This window comes from Podarcis bocagei (assembly GCF_964188305.1).
Source record: "Podarcis bocagei genome assembly, chromosome: 15".
NCBI classification, from domain to species: Eukaryota; Metazoa; Chordata; class Lepidosauria; order Squamata; family Lacertidae; genus Podarcis; species Podarcis bocagei.
This window is the reverse complement of record NC_138141.1, coordinates 21829243-21849182: the sequence shown is the minus strand read 5'-3', so window position 1 is coordinate 21849182 and position 19940 is coordinate 21829243. Positions and strand designations below refer to the sequence as shown.

General features: G+C 46.0%; 1 protein-coding gene across 1 annotated transcript; it reads right to left on the bottom strand.

Moving 5' to 3' along the window:
• Positions 1–13595: 13595 nt before the first annotated feature.
• RNF26 (ring finger protein 26) lies at positions 13596–19902 on the bottom strand. Its single transcript, XM_081171547.1, has one exon. It carries the CDS (start codon positions 18890–18892, stop codon positions 17387–17389), a length of 1506 nt encoding a protein of 501 aa, XP_081027673.1. The 5' UTR covers positions 18893–19902; the 3' UTR covers positions 13596–17386.
• Positions 19903–19940: the final 38 nt, after the last annotated feature.

Genomic DNA, 19940 nt, shown 5'->3' with positions numbered 1-19940 from the left:
TCACAGCCCAACTGCAGAGAATATATATCAGAAAGGGTGCACAAATTCTCATTCATGGACCAAGCAGCAATAAAAAGTTTAGCGTAGATGTTATAGACGTGTGGTGTGAGTTATCCACTAGGGGGCTCCCTGAGCCCAAAGTTTAAAAAGTTTGCTGGCCAAGTTAATTAACCCTAGAATGGATTTTGTTTGTAAGATTGTTTCAGGCATGACATTTCTTTTTTCCGACATGGAAATTTGAGTCTGTTAGTCTATTATTCCTGTATGCAAAGGATGTGTATATGTATATATTCACTCGTTTGTTCTCAGTCTTCCAAAGTGTTTTAGATATAATGAAAAGATTTGGGTGCTGTTTTATATCTCTGTATTGGGGGGGGGGGGTATCGGTGTTTGGAGAGATCTTTTTTACTGGTAGAAAGCATTTTGGAGGGAGGTGTTGCAATTTTTCCCCCGACTCCTGCTCCTCAGCATTTTACAGCAGCCCAATAAAGAGAAAATAAGTGGGTGACATCCCGCCCCCCCTCCACATTAAACAGAGTTAAAGAGAGCAAAACTTCATCTGTTTCAATTCTTGTATACTAGAAGTTAAAGAACCTATTGATTCATTCCCTATCTTTGAACTGATGAATTCATCAATTTAACCCTAAGCCAGATTGCATATAGTTATTCCTTCAACATGGACCTTTCTTTGGATGTTGGAGTTTGTAAAAGGGATTTTTAAAGGCACCGTAAGGATATAGTCAGGTATTTTAAACGATTTCCACTGTTGTGCTATAGCGATCCTGGCAGCATCCGTGTCAAAAGTTCATTTTGGTGAAATGTCTTCTTAGTGCCTGTCCATGTATTTAGCAGGTATAACTGGGTAGATATTTGAATATGTGTTTTAATAATCTTTGAAATCTCCTAATAAATTTCATTCCAGAGTGAAGCAACCTGTGAGCATTCCCACCAGAGATGGGGGAAAGTTCATTTATTCCCACAACCTACCTGATGAATGGTTTATTGGAATTTGGGATAGTTGAATGGGTATGTGATACTGTCAGTGATGAATATACTAACTCAATGCAAATAGGCCAATGCTAAACAGGACCCGATATCCTGATGACCAACATCCTGTAATACTTCTTCTGAATCTGGGCTGGGGAAACTGCAGCCAATGGTGTATGTGCAGCCCTCAGCCTAATTTCACGAGGTGCAGCCTATTGCAGAAGCCCTGGATGGACTTGCTGCGTAGCTCGAGACTCTTAATCCCAGAGTTGTGGGTTCGAGTCCCAGTTGGGTGAAAGATTCCTGCATTGCAGGGGGTTGTGCTTAGATGACCCTCATGGACCCCTCCAACTCTGCAGTTCTTGGATTCTGTGTCTGGGGGGGGCAGGGAGCAAGGCAGCCTGAGTTCTGTGGTTATCTACAAGCGACCCCCAAACCCATTTATCCATGCCAAGTGTTGCCCACAGAAAGCAATGTGTGCGGAAAGTCGCAGCTCAGCCTTTCCTACAGAGCTGTGAAAGGGACTGGGGCCGGTCAGCTTGCCTTCTCTGGTCCCAGATTCTCCAGTGTGAGAACAGTGACCCAATTTGGAAGAAAGGTCCTTTATTTTTAGCACGGAGAAGGAAGCACGCTTTCTGCATTCTTGCCCAAAATAGGCCTTGTTGCACTCATTTTCCCTAATGTCTCTGGACTGCTCCCAGCTACAGAACTTTCCCAGTGTCCAAGCAAGCTGCAAACTTCCTTGGGATATCTGGTCTCACCTGGAGGCTCCAAGGACGCTGGGAAGAAGGAATCTTGTCGGTTTCCGCCAGCATCTGTGCCCGGGTGGTACCAAAGCAATTTCTGTCAAGCTCTTTGCCAAGCTAAGCCAGGAGGTTTGATTTGATTGGACTTTTGGGGTGGGGCAGGGTTTTTACAAGGCCATTTACACAGGACTTGGTTTGGGGCTGAGGGATAGATATATAGGGTAACAAGATAATTCTACCAAAAGCAGATCTTAGAGAGGAATGGGAGATGTGGAGCTTCAGGCTGACCTGGAGCGATCTCAGTTTTTACCAGTTCTGACCCCGACCTCCCTCTCAGGGAAAGCATCGCCCGGGTCAGCGCTGACGACAGACATCTGTTGCAAATGACGCTTGGGCTGTAAAGCCAGAGCCCCGGGCTGTGTCAGCCATGTAACAAAGACACGCTGTGTCCTGCATCTTGCAATGGGACTGCAGAAGCATCGCGAGCCAATATTTTCCTGTTTTCCCCACTCAGCTGTGAAGAGGGCTGTGGGATCTGGAGCAAAAAGAGGATATCCAGTTTCATGGCTTCCCTGGATTTTGTTTAGTTTTTTATGGGAACAAATGCTGGGGGGGACATAATGGCCCGCTATAATTGTGCAAACATACATTTCCTGGCATGCATTTGAATGCCTTCTGCAAAATACTGGTAGCATCCTATGCTTTGATTGGCAGCTGCCCAGGGTCTTAGTAATAAGAATCTTAAGAAGAGCTTGCTAGGTCAGGCAATGGCCCATCTAATCCAGCATCCTCTTCTCAACCAGTGGGAAACCCTCAATGTGACCTGAGGGCAACAGTAGCAGTGTCCCCACTTGAAATTCCCAGCAACTGGCATTCAGAGATATCCTGCCTCCAATAGTGGAGGTAGAACCTAGCCATTGTAGCTAATCAGATGGTCTGTTCATCTGGTGCGGGTGCGCTGTGGTCTAAACCACTGAGCCTCTTGGGCTTGCTGATCAGAAGGTTGGCAGTTCGAATCTCCGTGACGGAGTGAGCTCCTGTTGCTCTGGCCCAGCTCCTGCCAACCTAGCAGTTCGAAAGCACACCAGTGCAAGTAGATAAATAGGTATTGCTGCAGTGGGAAGGTAAACGGCATTTCCATGCGCTCCGGTTTCCATCACAGTGTTCCATTGGGCCAGTAGCACTTTAGTCATGCTGCCCACAGGATCCGGAAAACTGTCTGTGGACAAACACCGGCTCCCTTGGCCTGAAAGCAAGATGAGCACTGCAACCCCATAGTTGCCTTTGACTGGACGTAACCGTCCAGGGATCCTTTATCTTTACCTTTTTACCTGTCCTCTCACCTGCTACCTGGAGGTGCCAGGTAAGATCTCTCCACCCCACTGTCTCAACAGATCACACAGAATGGGGTTGAGAGAAACCCAGTCTCCCAAGCAAAAGTAAACTGCCTCTGTCCTTATCTCTGCTAGTAGCCATTGATAGTCCTCCACGCTCCATGTATATTTATCCTAACTTCTTGTGGAGCTGAATTTCGCAAGATAATGAAGCACTCAATAAAATGCACTTCCTTTTCATCTATCTCAGGCATGCCAACAATCCATTTCCTTTGATGATGGCGGGTTGTACTGCTCCTTTTATGTGAGAGAAAGAGAATAATCTCTTTCTGTTCTTTCCTCTTTGTCACTTGCAACGATTTTGGAAATGACTTCTTGAGCCCTCTCGCCAAATGGAGAACATTCAGGGATGTTTGTTTCAGAACCGCCCCATCCCTCACCCTGGTGCCCAAGCTTCTTTCCTGGAAGGAGATTAAATTATTGCTGACTGAATATTTTGATTTGATCTGTTTTTCCTAAGCAGAGATGTTTGCCCAGCAACTAAGTGAATCCACCGATCAATGTCTGACCTGGCTTTGCTCTGCGATTGGGAAGGACACTTTCCCTATTGTTATTTTTTTCTCACTTCACAATCATTTCTCTTGCGGTTGCGACTGATATAGTCCTCTTTCCACCCAATATTCACCTGTCTAACGCTGCTCACTCTGCATACAAAAGGGTTTCAAGAGCTAATTGACCCAGTTATTGCAACAGGGATTACATATATCTGCCCTAATACCGTAATGAGCACAAATCACCATGAATGCACAATTGACAACCAAGATGGTGACGGGTATGGAAAGCCAAGCCTGATGAGGAACAGTTGAAGGAGCTGGGTATGTTTAGCATGGAGAAGACAGAGAGGTGATATGGTAGCCATCTTCAAATATCTGAAGGGCTGTCACATGGGAGATGTCGCAAACTTGTTTTCTCCTGCTCTGGAGGGTAGGACTCGAACCAACAGAGTCAAGTTACAAGAAAGGAGATTCCGACTAAACCTCATAATGTGGTGCATAATGAAGCCATCAGCCAAACCTCCCTGGGGAGAGCATGGGGAGCCACTACAGAAAAGGCCACCCTCTGAACCTCGAATGGAAGAGGCACACGAAAGAAAGGCCTCAGAAGATATCAGGGTTCAGAGGTTCATATGGAAAGAGGCTTTCTCACAGAAACAGCTATTTGACAGTACAGCCGGCACCCTTGGAAGGAGGTGGTCTCTCCTTCGGGGAGGTTTTTAAGCAGAGGTTGGGTGGCCATCATCTGTCAGGGATTCTTTAGCTGTGATTGCTGCACTGAAGGGGTTGGACTACATTACTCTCAGGGTCCCTTCCTGATCTACAATTCTATTATTCTAAAAAAAGGACACAGGGAGGTCGCTAAATAAGAAACTTCTTTTCCTGAAAAAGTTCACCCACCTCTCAGTCTAGGTAAAGGTAAAAGGTAAAGGACCCCTGGATGTTTAAGTCCAGTTGAATTCAACTATGTGGTGCAGCACTCATCTCTCTTTTCAGGCAGAGGGAGCCGGCGTTTGTTCACAGACAGCTTTCCAAGTCATGTGGTCAGCATGACTACACTGCTTCTGGTGCAATGGAACACCGTGAAGGAAACCAGAGTGCGTGGAAATGCTGTTTACCTTCCCTCCACAGCAGTGCCTATTTATCTACTTGCACTGGTGTGCTTTTGAACTGCTAGGTTGGCAGGAGCTGGGACAGAGCAACGGGAGTTCACTCCGTCACGGGATTTCGAACCACCAACCTTCCGATCGGCAAGCCCAAGAGGCTCAGTAGTTTAGACCACAGTGCCACCCGCGTCAGTCTAATGATCCCTTGGACAGCCAAACAACATAATAGAAAAATCAGCAGACTGCACTTAGATGGGTGCAGACGTTGGCTTTGAATTGCATATGGCTGCCCTAAGCCCCTGCCCTAGTCTCCTTTTCCCCAGCCTTAGAGGCCACTACAGCCTTAGCAGAGGCACAAGGAAGCTAAGCTGTATGTTTACACCCGTGTGCTGCTTTGCAAATGACTTTGACTCCTTGCCTTAAGCCTAATGGCTCAGCTGCCTGATGTCTGGCTGCATACAGGCTCATTAACTCATTTCCTAGCTTGCGGTTGGATTGGGGGTCCGCTTAATTTATACATAGAGGGACACCTGGGGGGAAGCCCCAGCCAGTCCATAGGGAATCCTTCTCTGCCGTCCATCTCCAACTGGCTAATGGGGGGGGGGGGGGAATTAACAGGGGAAATCACCGTCCTCATTAAAGTTGTTGTCTGATCTTACCCCCCACAGCACTGGGCTCAGATTCGGCCAGACAAAGGAGGCAGATGTGGGGAGCAGAGGGGGAGAGACAGGCTTAGGGGGATAAATCAGTCTTTGGTTTAGCTCACATCAAAGGGAGCTTTTCCAATAACACGGGGAGGGAGGTTGAGATCAAGGGATGGGGAAAGATACCTCCAAGGCCACTGCTGGCCTTCTTTATCTCTGGACACAAAATCATAGAATTGTAGAGTCCAACCCTCTGCGATGCAAGAATCTTTTGCCCAATGTGGGGATCCAACCCATGTCCCTCAGATTAAGAGTCTCACTCTCTGCCAACAGTCTCAGGTCTCCGAGGAAGTTGCCTGTTTGCCAACACATCACAAACAGGGAAGGATCCCAACCTCTCTAGAAAGGCCATCCTCATATTTTTGATGCTGAAAAGCAGCTAGCACGGAAACAGTCCACTTTAACAAAAAGTGTAATACCTGTGGCTATGTTATATTCATATCGTAATTGTATTTTCAACCTCTCTTGCATCCCAAAATCAGATTACAAGTCAGTTTAAATGTAGAAACAAATAAACGCAGAATTATGAAACAGTTCCAACAACAAAAAGCAAGGTAAGAAGCAAGCAGACTTATGCATCCTAAAATCACCTATGGAGTCAACCATGGAACATTTTCATATCCACCATCTGTTAATTGCATCCCTTGAATGCCTAGGCAAACACGGGGGGGGGGGGTGTCTTCACCTGGTGCCAGTCATGTTTCCAGGGGAGTGTTTTCCACAGTTGGGGTACCACCGCAGAGAAGGCCCTAGCCCAGGTGTTCCCAAACTGTGGTCCATGAATCTATGAGCTTGGTCCAGGTGGTCTGCAGCATGTCTGTAAAAATTCAATTAAAAATTGTACCGCTTGTAGCACAGCACATTACAGTTCACAGAACTGTAGAATTGTAGAGTTGGCAGGTACTCCCAGGGGCCATCTAGTCCAGCCCCCTGCACCAGATGTTGCCGCAACAGGCAGAGAAACCAAGACACACAGCATTTTTCAAGTGGTCTGGGGGGGGGATGTTTGGGAACCATGGCCCTAGCCTGTGTCACCGTAAAATGTATCTCACCAGTGATGAAGCCATGACATCGCCCCCACCCCAAACTTAGAAAAGCGTCATGCCGCCCCCCAATGTAGCCTCAAACTTGGGTCCCCAGATGTTCTTGGACTACACCTACCATCATCCCCGACCATGGTCCTGCTAGCTAAGAATGATGGGAGTTGTAGTCTGACAACACCTGGGGACTCAAGGCTACCTTAGTGTTTAACAGGCATTGCCAAACTTAGCTCTCCAGCTGTTTTGGGACTACAATTCCCATCATCCCTGACCACTGGTCCCGTTAGCTAGGGATGATGGGAGTTGTAGTCCCAAAACAGCTGGAGGGCCAAGTTTGGCCATGCCTGGTTTAAGATGTCAAGGAGATAAAGAACTACACAGCTTTTGGAAGAAACGTGAAGGCAGCACTGTATCAGGAAGTTTTTGACATTTTATTATTTTTTATATTGTACTGGAAGCCTCCCAGAGTGGCTGTGGGCCCGGATGGGCAGCGTATTATTATTATTATTATTATTATTATTATTATTGTTGTTGTTGTTGTTGTTGTTGTTGTTGTTGTTGTTGTTGTTGTTGTTGTTGTTATACTGGTGATAGCTAAGGAGGGCTCTCAGCTTTTCCTGTTGAGGAAAAAACCCCAAACCTTAAGGCTACATGACACATAACCCTTTTTGTTCTAGATGAAGTTGCCTTTCTCTCTATGCGTAACAGCTAAGCAGTGTGTAAACTGCACTGCCTATGAGTAAACCCACAATGCAGGAGGCCGCATCATTCTGCTTTCTCTGGTGCACAGAACATCACAATGAGTTTTAGCAAGGGGAGGGCTGTGGGACCTTTATGAGCTTTTGGGAATTGCATCCTTCTCTTCATGGGCCAGACTTTGGAGAACCACATTTTGGTCACAAGTTGCCTCGGGTGCAATCCTGTATGCCCTTGCTTCTGTCTGACTGGGACAGTCATGGCTGAGCAACAGAAGGGACTTCGGTCAACAGTGAGCGTCATTATCTGTTCACCCAGCCTTCTCCTCACCCCCAGAATTGAGTGAGTCATTTGTTCCCCATCACAGTAAAGATTCATTTGTGTCAAAGTCATATGAACAGCCACAATCCATTTCTCCTTCCTCCCTTTTTGCTTCGTTTAGAAATGAGAAGCTTCTAGGTTGGTGCATCTTTTACCTTTCAAATTCACAAAAACATGTTATTGGGTTTCTCCTCCACACTTTCCACTTTCCGTATTCCCAGAACCCTCAATAAATAAGTTTCCAGAGTTCTTTGGGTAAGCCATGCACCTTATGCATGTGACCAGGGTCAAGCTGGTCTCTGACCGTAATAAATTTCATGATCAGGGTGTGTGCAACACTGAGAGGAGAAACTTACATTGGGAAAATAAAGTAGGGAAAGAAGTTAAACCACCACAGTTCTATTCTGAATCTCTTGTGTTCCCTCCTTCCCAGTTTTTTTTTTACTACTTCTTCTACTTAAAGGGGGATTCTCATCAGGTACATCTTGCACCTTGTCCACTTGTCCCTTGATCCATGTTTCCTACCATGCTGGTTCTTGGAATTGTGCCCTTTTGGCGAGTAACATGGAGAGCTCTGGGAAGTCCAAGCAGGGATCGTCATGGAAGAGATGGATTTTGTTTGGTCCGTGCCACTTGGAGGAATTGCACATGAGCGGTTGCCAAATCAGATAACGGCACATTGTTTTGAAGCTCTTCTTACAATCCCTTGTTCCCACCAGTTTTAAGAAGATATGAAGAAGAAAAATTCCACTGAGACTGGAGCTTTTTCTAGGCGAGTTTATAAATAGAGCATGATTAGGAGGCATGGAGAGAAGCAAAACTATCTGTACGTGAGATCTAAACTCCATTCCCCATCTCCACAATGTGCTCTCCAGCTGGGCAGGAAAGAGGAATGTGTTCTGAACATGGACGGAAATGGCTTTGTAGAACAAATGGAGAGAGGAAGCATTTTTCCAGATTACCCTTACTTAGACCACATTTCCCTGAGGATCTAAGGGTGGCCGTGTAGATCTCTTGATTTGCTGTCATGGCGACTGGGCAGCTGCACGTGTGAACCAAATATTGAATGATTTGCCCCCGCCTACCCTCATGTTGCAATATATGAGAGAGCTCCTTCACACATTGTCAAATGCTTTTTTATAGCCACTAGGTGATGAACATGCATGCAGGAAAGAGCACAATCACTCTGCCTGAATCAGCATTTTGTGTTGCGCTTACAATGGGAAATTATTCCTGGCTGGGAAAGTTTGCACAAATCGAAGTATTGACAACCTCCTAAACTAACATCCCACCAGAAATGCTTTTGCATCCTGATGTCGCATGTGGAATATCAATAGAAAGGCCACTCCACTCAATCCATCAGAGCAGACCTTCAGTTGCCCTATTCCCTTTGCCTCTGGGACATCACAGGAAGATACTTTTGAACGGGTCAGACAATTTATAAATGTAGCCCAGTATGGCCCACTATAACTGGCAGTGCCAGTGGCTGTCCAAGATTTCAGCCAGAGGTCCTTCCCATCACCTGCTTGCTTGATTCTTTCAGAGATGCCAGTGTCCAGGGGCTGTCTCTTGCTTTTCATGGCTGCAGGGGGCAGTTTCCTCACGTTCAGCTCAGGTGGGAGAAGCAGAGAGAGAAGAAACTTCCAGGACAAAATCACTCCCAACAGCCCTGCCGTGTGCAAACTGTATGGCTAGGGAGAAAATACCAGGCTGGAAGAGCAACATTGGTCATGTGCATTACAAGAAAGATACAAATGTGCTCTGATCTACAGATAAACTCCTTGCTGGTTTTCGTTTTTTTTTTGCTCCTTCGGAGCTTTCAAGGGAGCAGCTGCTCTCCAACCAGACTGGCTTTATCTGATTCTTCTATCACAGAGACAGATTTCTGTGTACACAAGCAGAAGCTGGGCTAAGCCACTGGCTCAAGGACCAGATTGGATATACCATTCTTACTACCGTCTAATAGGGAATTATAATGTCAGTCTGTGCTTCACTTTCCTGCTAGCATAAGCGATGATGCTCTTTCCTGGCACTTTGGAACAGGGGTGCCCAATTCCACCTACTGTTAGGACTCCAACTCCCATCATCCCTGACCATGGGCTATGCTCGCTGCGGGTGATGGGAGCTGGAGTCTAACAACATATGGCGATTGCAAGGTCGGTGTAGCCTGCTGTGATGTGTCCCGAGATTTTCTTGGTTTTTTCCCCCCCTCAAGGGTTTCTTAGCTTATCGTGTTCCCTCTCACGGAGCAGGGCTAATGATTCTGTGTGGATAAACAAGACCTGCTGTCTCTCTCAGCCCTTCTTGTCTTTCCTTAGGAAATTTCCACATAGCTGCTATCTCAGCACCAGATCACCACATACACATGGCTGTGTAAGGAATATGCATGTGTGCGTAATTGTTTTGAAAGGGCAAACCTTTGTCCCATCACAAACAGCTAATGAATTAGCTCTGATGTGTGGACAAGATATATCGTGAAGGATTTTTTTTTAATGCTGCTCAGTTCTACTTTTTAAAGCAACAACTTTTACCCCAGTATTTTTAAAAAAATATTCTGCACATATCTGAAGTTGTATTTTTTCCTGTGTGGTTTTTTTTTAAATTTCCTGTGGTTGCAATATTTGGGTTTTCTTATAGCTTGGTCTTTATTTCAGCAAGGACTGGAGTAACAGAAAAGAATCTATGGAGAGAAGGCTTAAACTGGAAAGGAAGGAGGGAAGAGACCCCCTCAGCCATCACCTGACAGCAAGAGAGGGATTGATGAGACAAGGCAGCAAAACCCACTCCATCAGTTCCTCCTCTCCCTGAGCTCTTTCCAGTCAAGCTAGTTATTCTGAGAACTTTTGAGATTTTTAAGGTCTGGGCCAGGCCTAGGCAAACTCGGCCCTCCAGCTTTTTTGAGACCACAATTCCCATCATCCCTGACCATTGGTCCTGTTAACTAGGGATGATGGGAGTTGTAGTCCCAAAACATCTGGAGGGCCAAGTTTGCCTATGCCCGGTCTGGGCTTTCTTTCTTTTTTCTTCCCTCCCTATCCCTTTTTCCTTTTGGGTTCTGTCTTTCAGATAGCAAGCAAGCCTGAGGTCAGGGACTGTCTTGCCTGTTACTGATCTTTATGTAAAAAACTTTTCAACTGGTAAAAACGTTTCCATTCCTTTTGTAAAACCACAAAGCCCGTCTGCATCAGGTTTCTGTACTCTGCATTGCCATTGCAATTTGTTCTTCACATCACACCAGAATAAGGGAAAATACCACCTCCACAGCTTGCACGTTAAAAAAATATATATCTGAAAACATGAGACATAGCAACTTTGAATATTTTTTGTTAAAGGTGGTGTTCTAAGAAAGCCTAATTATGCACCAGTTGCAATATAAATCTCCTTAAACAATCCAGTCTTTTGTGCTTTCGCCAGTGCCATTCACCCCTTGGAATTATTCATTCACAGATGCCCATCTAGATCCTTCATTACTGGAGATCCAAAAGCAGGTGGTGGCTGTTTTCACTCTATTTCAGAAACCATTTCCCAAGAGGCAGTTAGTCCCATTTTTTTGCCCCGCTGATGAGTATATTGTTTTTATTGTCGCTTTTATATTGGTTTAAGCCAGTCTTCCCTCAAGCCTTCTAGATGTTTTGGACTACAATTCCCATCTTCCCTGGTCACTGACTAGGGCTGATGAGAGTTTGAGTCCAACAACATTGGAGGGCACCGCGTTGGGTAAGGCTGAGAAGGGAGTACTTTGTCATAGGAACATAAAGGTAAAGGGACCCCTGACCATTAGGTCCAGTCGTGACCAACTCTGGGGTTGCGGCGCTCATCTCGCTTCACTGGCCGAGGGAGCCGATATTTGTCCACAGACAGTTTTTCCAGGTCATGTGGCCAGCATGACTAAGCCGCTTCTGGTGAACCAGAGCAGCACATGGAAACGTCGTTTACTTTCCTGCCAGAGCGGTACCTATTTATCTACTTGCACTTTAAAGTGCTTTCGAACTGCTAGGTTGGCAGGAGCAGGGACCGAGCAACGGGAGCTCACTCCGTGGCAGGGATTCAAACCACCGACCTTCTGATCAGCAAGTCCTAGGCTCTGTGGTTTAACCCACAGCGCCACCCGCGTCCCTTCATAGGAACATAGGAAGGCGTCATATACAGAGTTAAGCATTGGTCCCCCTGGCTCAGTATTGTCTACACTGACCGGCAGCAGCTCTCCAGGGTCAGGGGTCTTTCCCAGCCACACCAGATGCCAGAGATTGAACCTGAAGCTGATACTCTTGACACTGAAGTACATCCATTCCACTTGCTTGTCTCCCTGACAGCCATTTCTTCCCTCCCAAGCTGCTAAACCCTTAGATCTGATCTAGGTGAACGTTTTCTCTTGTAAATACTCACCTGGAATCATGTAACACGGAAGAAAAATAGCCAGCAGGAAAAGCATTATTTACATCCTCTGCATGAAAAGACAAAATCACAGCCAGCTGTGGCGCCTTTTCAGTTATGAAAAGCTGAGGCCTCCTTACATGTCTCTGTGTGTAATATCCACCACCCCAGGCTCCTTTGGGAGGAAAAGTGGGTAGAAATTCAGTAAACAGAATAACGTATTTTTCGCTCTATAGGACACTTTTTCCCCTTCAAAAATTAAGGGAAAATGTGTGTGCGTCTTATGGAGCCAATGCAGGATCCTTGGCTTCAGCCATAGCAACACAAAGCCTCCTCGTGTTGCTTTCGCTGAAGCCTCCAGAGCTATCCCCAAGCCTTCGGAGCGCAGCAGTTCCCGCTGCGCTCCGGAGGCTTCGGGTTGTCTTCACTGAAGCCTGGGGAGAGAGAGGGGTCGGCGCACACCAATCCCTCTTGCTCTCCAGGCTTCACTTCGCTGGAGAGGCACTGCACAGTTTTCCCTCTCTGCGCAGCGCCCCTTCAGCAAAGCGGGAGGAGAAATGGAAGGGGCTCCGTTTCTCCTGCCGCTTCGCTGAAGGGGTGCTGAGCAGAGGTGAATTTTTTTCCTGTTCTCCCCCTCTAAAACAAGATGCGTCCTATGGTTGGGTGCATCCTATACAGCGAAAAATACGGTAAATAAAAATGAGTTAACTTGCCCCTGAGCTATAAAAGTATGCCACTTGTCTTTCAGCCTCAGACCATTCCCTCACCCCATCCTCTGAAATTTTGGAACAATGATACCAACCTGATTTACAGGGTTGTTGCATCATCCCACCGCATCTGCAAAGCACTTTGAACACTCTTTTAAGTATTCATTGTTATTATCGATTGCAAATTGCTTTTACTGTTATTAACAGAAAAACAGCTCATTCATAATATATGTTAACACCACTATCATCGCCCCAGGTGCATTCTTTAAATTCTTAATCAGCATTTTCCCAGCTTGCTCTGGAAACCCATCCAGGTAGCTCTCTCATCCTACAGTGGAGGATTCCAGGGTGAGAGAGTCACTCGATTTAGGTTTCGCTTTCTTGGCTGAACTTCGTGAAGGGAATCATAGTGGCTACCAGGGAGACCACAACGATCTGGCCTGGCAAGATTCCAGCTGTGCCTCAAAAGGGACTTTCCTTTGCAGAAGTGGTTGCTAGAATTTAACTCACAGCAGCCCCAAGTCAGAATGCAGATAAGGAGCCAACCTCATCGGACTGAAGGATTAAATCTAGAGGTGGAAAATACCGACTGCAGAACGTTACCCAAGATAAGACTTGCCCTCAATGAGTTCTGGACATCTTCAGGAGACCTCATTCATTTAGACTTTCACACACAAGCTGGTATATTATGTAGAAAATGCTACCTAAGTGATATGTTTTAAATTACTCGTCCTCAAAGTTGGGGGAAATAAAAGTGTGGTTGCATTGCCTGTGGAAGGCAACAAAGGTTTCATTTCAGCTGTATCATGTAGCTGGGGAACTGAAGCTGAGATAATAACTTACCTAAGACCACTCAGTGGCTCTGTGTGGGATTTGTATCCAGTTTCTTCAGTTCCACCAGAGCCACTAGGTTCTTTCGGTGACACGTCAGCCAAGAAAATGTAAATGGAATAAACAAAAAGGAGAGGCCTTGAGTGCCTTCCTTTTTTAATAAAATCGTTTATAAAGAACAGTGGGAAGAGCTAATTTTGTGAAAAGGGTTCCTTTTAATTTGCAAACAATCATTTTACATAGTGCAAAGAATAGACTTTGCCATTACCACATAAGCAAACCAAAAGGCCCCTCCAGAGGCAGCAAGAAGGGCAACTGCAAGAGGAGACAACGGAGCAGGTACTGGATAAAAGGCAATTGCACGTCATCTTCATCTTCTTATAAAATAACACTCAGAAGGTTTGTGAGAGTGGGCAGCAGTTTGAACAAGGCACAGATCAGGAGTGAGCAGCTAGCTCCACGGGACAGTAGGCAGGCCTTTGCTGTAACACCACACTTTTCTGCTCCTGTTCGATTCTCCATCCATCCACCCCCCCCAAAAAAAAAATTGCAAAATGTGCAGTTCTACACATCTAACTGCTTAGAAAGACTGGAATAAAACTCCTCAGATACAGATTTTTTGGGGGTGGGGTGGGATGGTTAGAGAGAATCACATATTATTCTAAATTAGGTTGCTCTCCAACATGCACATTTCTTTAGTTGCTCAGTACAAATCAGTGCATGTAAACTCTGGTCTATGCTAGCAGAACTATAGAGCAGAGGAGCCTGTACTGATTCAGACTGCAGGTGAGCAGGTTCACATTACTGGATGCTCCCCTCCAAATAAATAAATAATAATAATAATAATAATAATAATAATAATAATAATTTGTTAGCTTTCTACTTGTAAATAATAAGGAGCAGGATGACCAAGAACCCCTCTCTGATGTGCTGCTTTGTTTTTAACTTGTAGAAAGTTTTGTTATGTAGAGAAGGATTACAAAAATAGAATCACCCATCTGCAGCCAGAAGTTGCAGTCTGCCCTACTACCTTGTAACCCATGTTGACTGTCTAGATCCAACTGATTATATAAACTCTCTTTGATCCCATATACACACACACACACACAATCACAAGCTCACTTGAGTTTGTTAGCTTTATAGCTATCTTGCCTTCAGCACTGTCTTCCTTTCTGACCTGCCATCATTAAGGCACTCAGTTTAGCATTTGCTCAAATCCATTTTTCAGCTTACCAAACCTTTGGCTCCACACAATAGTACATCATATCATTCAGAGGGGTGCCGCAGCTCTCCCTCAAAACCAAGGGACTTGGCAAATACTCTGTTAGGATTCAGCTGCACTGTGCAGATTTAACTGCAAGGTTCGAATTAAAAGAAAATTAAAAACATAATGCAGAAGACTTTCCAATTAAAAATACAACAACTCCACACTTTGGGAGGGTTTTAAACAGTCCCGTTTTTACAATGCAACTGAAAAATTCTGATTTTGAAACCCCCACACTGCGTACCGCCGCAACATTCAAACCAAGTGTCATCAAATCTTAGCATCTGACTTAGCAGACAATGTGTTTCAACAAGGTAGACACTCTAGTTTTCAGGACGGGAAAATCTGCTTTGAGATTCCAGTCTTCATTCTCATTTTGCAAAGTGAAGTTTAGCCCCTGAAGCTTTTGGGGGTAAGGGTTGAACAACCTTCCCAGAGGGCATTGAGCAGTGTTACAAAAGGCAAGGTCTCCTGGATGCGTTGCTCAAGTCTGCTGCAAAGGGTGCTGCATAAGGTCATGATGGTGGAATTCATGACACCCTGACCTTTCAGCTGTGGACCTCATCTGTTACAAAGAGATATTCACCGGGAAGTAAGCTCTATTAAAATCAACAGGGCATACTTCAAAGCAAACACTTAGGACCAGGGTGCCAGCCACATTGAAATGCTATTAAAACGATTCTGTGAAGGACGCTGATATCCGGTGCTTTTATACAGTCAGGATCAAGCCATGTTATGCCACAGCTTCAACAAGGCTGCAAAAACCTCTCCGGCTCAGGTGCAGCTCTCCATTTATGACTAGGAACAGCTTTCAATAATTTAGAAAGCTCAAGAGAACACCACGAATATAAAACTTCTCAGGGTTTCATACCACTACTTCTCAGCTTTCTTTTTCCCAGTTTAAACATTCAAGAAACCAGGTTGCTCTGATCAGGGTGGCAGGTGAGGTGGGTAAACCACTATCTGTCTTTCTCATCTCCACATTTTAGACACAGGAGAGATGAAGATTAGCAGCAGCTATTCACTGAGTTTTCTATGCTTTTGGATTTGCTCTTGTGCCCAATTTCCAAGAAGCAGAGCTATGGATGCTTTCTGACTAGGTCTGGGGGGGAAAGGGAGCCCAGAGGTTACTCTTATGCCAAGTGCAACAGTCAAAACAAACCACTCTAGGCTATGTCCCTTCCTACTTTCGTAATTTTCCTTCTAGAACGAATGTTACTTGCACCTGGGAGACTGGTTTCGCCTTCTGGACTTAAGCGATCAGATCCAGAGCCAGACTTTCTTCCTGAGGTCACCACCCTGCTCAAATCTTACCCAGACAAGTAGTCATAAAAAACTTTATCTTATTATCAGTCCACACCAGAGACTTAACAGGGCCTGGAGTCAAACCATGCAGTCTCCAGCGCTGTTGATAAGAGGCTTGCCACTTGTTACGACTATATTTGGTTACATCAGCTTTCCCCAGCTGGACCCCAAAGAGGGAAAATATATATCAAACAGTTGTGCAATAAAGCTGGAATGTAATAGTTTTGCATAGGTGACCTGTGGAAGTTACATGCCAGCAGAGACAAGAGGATCCTGACTTCAGCTTGCTAGTGAACTACTGTGTGTGGTGTCTCTGTGCTCCACAGCTGCACATTTGGTGTCCAACTTGCTTTTTATATGAAGTCTTGAAACAAATGAGCACAGAAAACCTGGAGGGGGGTGGGAAATGACAGTGCTGCCACAGCTCTTTCAAAATTACACATCAAAAAGATGCTCACTGGGTATTGGGAAGTACTTCTTGAAAGTAGGAATTCTGTGGTGCATGGTTTTTAAAAGTGCAAGCTAAATTAGTGAGGCTTTCTATGTATAGCACCTGTCAGAAAACTACACACCAATGCTTGGAAGTATGAACTTTCCTACTACAGAATGCACAAATACATGTTAAGGTAACTAGACAATATTCTGAAGAGAACCATGAAACTGGCCTACTGGTCAGTTTCAGGTTGCTGAAGTCTCACTATTAGAACATACATGGGAAACTTATGGCTCTCCAGACATTATTGGACTCCAACTCCCATCAGTCTAGTCAGCATGGCTGATGGTCAGGGATTACAGGAGCTGTAGTCCAGGAACATTCCCCTGCTCTAGAAAGAAATGCCGGGGTGAGAACATTGTTTCATACCCCCAGTAAAAGAATGGAGGAAGGATTAACATATTTTTCCCAAGTGTTTACCAAACAAGCCTGCTAAGGGTTGTTATTGTTGTTTACATGCTAAGTTAGAGGAAAGCCAAAAAATCTACAATTTCAGCCCCTGCTCTCTTTGCAACAGGTAGCTCCTTACCAGAAATCTACCTTAATTACTAGTCAGCTTCTGGCTGACATTTTACCAGTTGTTTTTTATAAGTGACACTTTTGTATACTCAACATGATGGCTCAACATCTTTAGCAACAGCAAAGTTCTAGATGATTACTGTGATTGGCTAGTGGCAGCAACAAGAAAATGAAAACAGAGGTGCATAGAAACCATCCACAGTATTTTCCAAGTTGCACTGACTGCAATAGTTCTTTGGAAATAAAAAGGGTAGCCATTGCCAATATCAACGATCAGCATAAAGCTGCTGTCAACCAGCTGCCATAGAAAGCAGCAGGCACAAAATGCCAGCAGCCCCACATGCTTTGGCCAATGCACATGGAAAGCTTGAAGGAATGTGGAAAAAGCTATCCCCTCCACATAGGTCACAGGTAGACATTGAGAGTCTGCAGGATCATCTGCCGGCAGAGTGGGCAGTTGCGCTGGTATATGGCCTGCTGCAGCAGGATTTCAGTGCACTGCTGGCAGAGGCAAAGATGCCGGCAGGGAAGTAGCAAAACTGTCTTTGTTTGGTCCTGGCAGATGACACATTTCTTCCGCTCTTCTTGTTCTTTGAGAAGAAGCCATGGGTCATCGTCATCCTCCAGAGAATTAAGCTGCTCTTTTGTTGCAGGTTTGGCATGTGATGTGCTTGGTCCTTCACCAGGAGGCTGCAAGTGCTGCCCTGACTGCAGACTCCGTTGTGTAGTTGATTCCAGATCATCTTCTGTTCTGTGCTGGTTCCTGCTGCCTCGAGCTGCTGCCTGCCATGTTTGGCGGGCACGCGGTACAGCCTGCTGATTGGTCACAGGTGGTCCTTGTCTTCTTGGATGAGTTGCTCCAGGAGGAGCTGGTCCCTGAACTACAGCAGGTCCTCCTGGCCTTTCTTGGTTGCCCTCAATCAAAAGCTGTTGCTCTTGTTCCACATGGTGGTTTCCTCCCCTGCCACCTCTGTTCCAGCTAGCCATCTGGAGGCTCCAGTCAGCTAACCTGCGCCAAGCTTGAGAGCTCAAGACCATCTCCAATGACAAGAGTACAATCTGATACAGGCGGCGCATGTCTCTGAGCAGGCGCTGGTAAGAAGGCATGGTGTTCAAATAGCCAGACATTTGGCTTGCCAGTGTCCACGTCAACTGAGGGTTGAGGATTAAGATGCTGGTGGCAAGAATCACAGACAGCAACATCAAACCATAGAGGTTGAGGAAGAAAACATTAAGCAGCAGCTTGCTCACAGAGGCCAGCAGATCAAACGCCAACTGGCAGGGAGTCCACAGGAGGATGGCCATAGCGATGGCACTGCTGGACAGCCGTGCAACAAAAGCTGCAAAAATATCGGTGACCCTTAGAAAGGGGCCAACAACAGTTTCCCACAGGGCCAGTCCCAGAGAGAAAAGGTTCTGGGTTCCAATGAGGCAGATGTTGATGATGCTGTTGACGAAGTAAGCCACAAGGCTCATGACGATGGCACACACTTCACACACTTGCCTGAGAAGTGACTGGCCGGACCCAACCAGGTTCCAGAAACCACGGTGCATAATTTCTTTGCTTTTAAGCGTCAGGTGGGTGAACAGGTGGCCCACTACTTTCAAGCTCTCCATGCTGGAGAAGAAGCCCCGCAGCATGTTGACGATGGTGTGCACAGAGCCCAGAGTCAAGTAATACAATGCCTCGGCTATGCATAGCGAGGATAACGTAATCCCATTCCAGCAGTGGATCACACAAGCAACCAAGGTATTGGGCAGGCTACAAACAAATGCAATGAGCCAGACGAGGAAGGACACTAGTGTGGAAAAGAGGAAGAAGTTGACATCCAGCAAGAGAACCAAGAGGTCCAAAATCATTCCCACACCATTGATAACAAGAAACACTAGATCCATAGCGGAGCTCCACATGGAGAGTGGGCAAAAATAGGAATAATTGGACTGACAAGAGTTTGATTGCCACTGAAGGGAGCTGCACCACTTCCCAAAAGACTGAAAGGAGAGGTCCCAGTATGCTAGGAATGGATTTTTACGTTATTTCAGAGTTTTATGAAATAAGGGACTGTTTCGGCATCAAGATGGAAAGTGCACTGAAGACAAACATCGATGCTCCCTTGTCCTTGAGGCTTAATCCCTTCTTTTAAAATTTGTAGGAATGCCCAGTTTGGAAGAGGAGTTGCTTTTAGTTACATCTCTCTCCAATTTGAATATACAAAGTATTTATTTCAGACCAGGTAGCAACAGTTCCATTTTCCGAAGGGAGCACGTCTGGCTCCTAAATCAGTCACTTGACCAGAAAAAAAATACTCTCACTTCACTGAGAGTTATTGAGATCTAAGCAAATGTCCCTATGTGCTACAAATGAGAGCTTCTTTCTTCCTCCTGAGCTTTTTATTTAAGGACTATGCTGACAGCAAAAGGGGTAGAAGCGAGTGTGTTTTTATTTGCGTGGGGAAAATACGGGAGACCCCCATCAGACGAAAGGTGAGATTCTTATCAGTCCGCTGTGGCTACAGTAGACGGGGGAGGCAAGTTAGGACATGCCCGCCAGTGTACTAGGGACGCATGCAGGGTAGGGGGGAGGGGACGAAAGGCTCCAGTGAAATCCCCTCCCCCTCAGGGGGCTCCTTGAAGGTGGTCTCCGAAGTCAGCTTAGGGAACTGGAGCCCAGACCGGGTGGGTCTCCCTCCGTAGCCCCCTTCCCCAAGGGGAGAGGACAGCACCCACTTCCCGCCTTGACAACCGTTGCCACCTTCTTGCGTCCCCCTCTCTTACTTGCAAGCAGCGGAATAAGGAAGGTGGGGAGATCGTTCCCGTTAAGTCTATCAAACGCTCCCACTCGCCGCGGCATCCGAAGCTCTTACCTTCGCGCTGATGGGCGCCGCCATTTTGGTAGGCGGGGCCAACGCTCCGCAGCCAATCAACCCAGGGGGACCCGACGGACGTTTAACCGTCCAGC

Bases quoted from the DNA above. Each gene is read 5' to 3' on its own strand.
- RNF26 (XM_081171547.1), bottom strand. From the start codon at position 18,892: ATGTGGAGCTCCGCTATGGATCTAGTGTTTCTTGTTATCAATGGTGTG.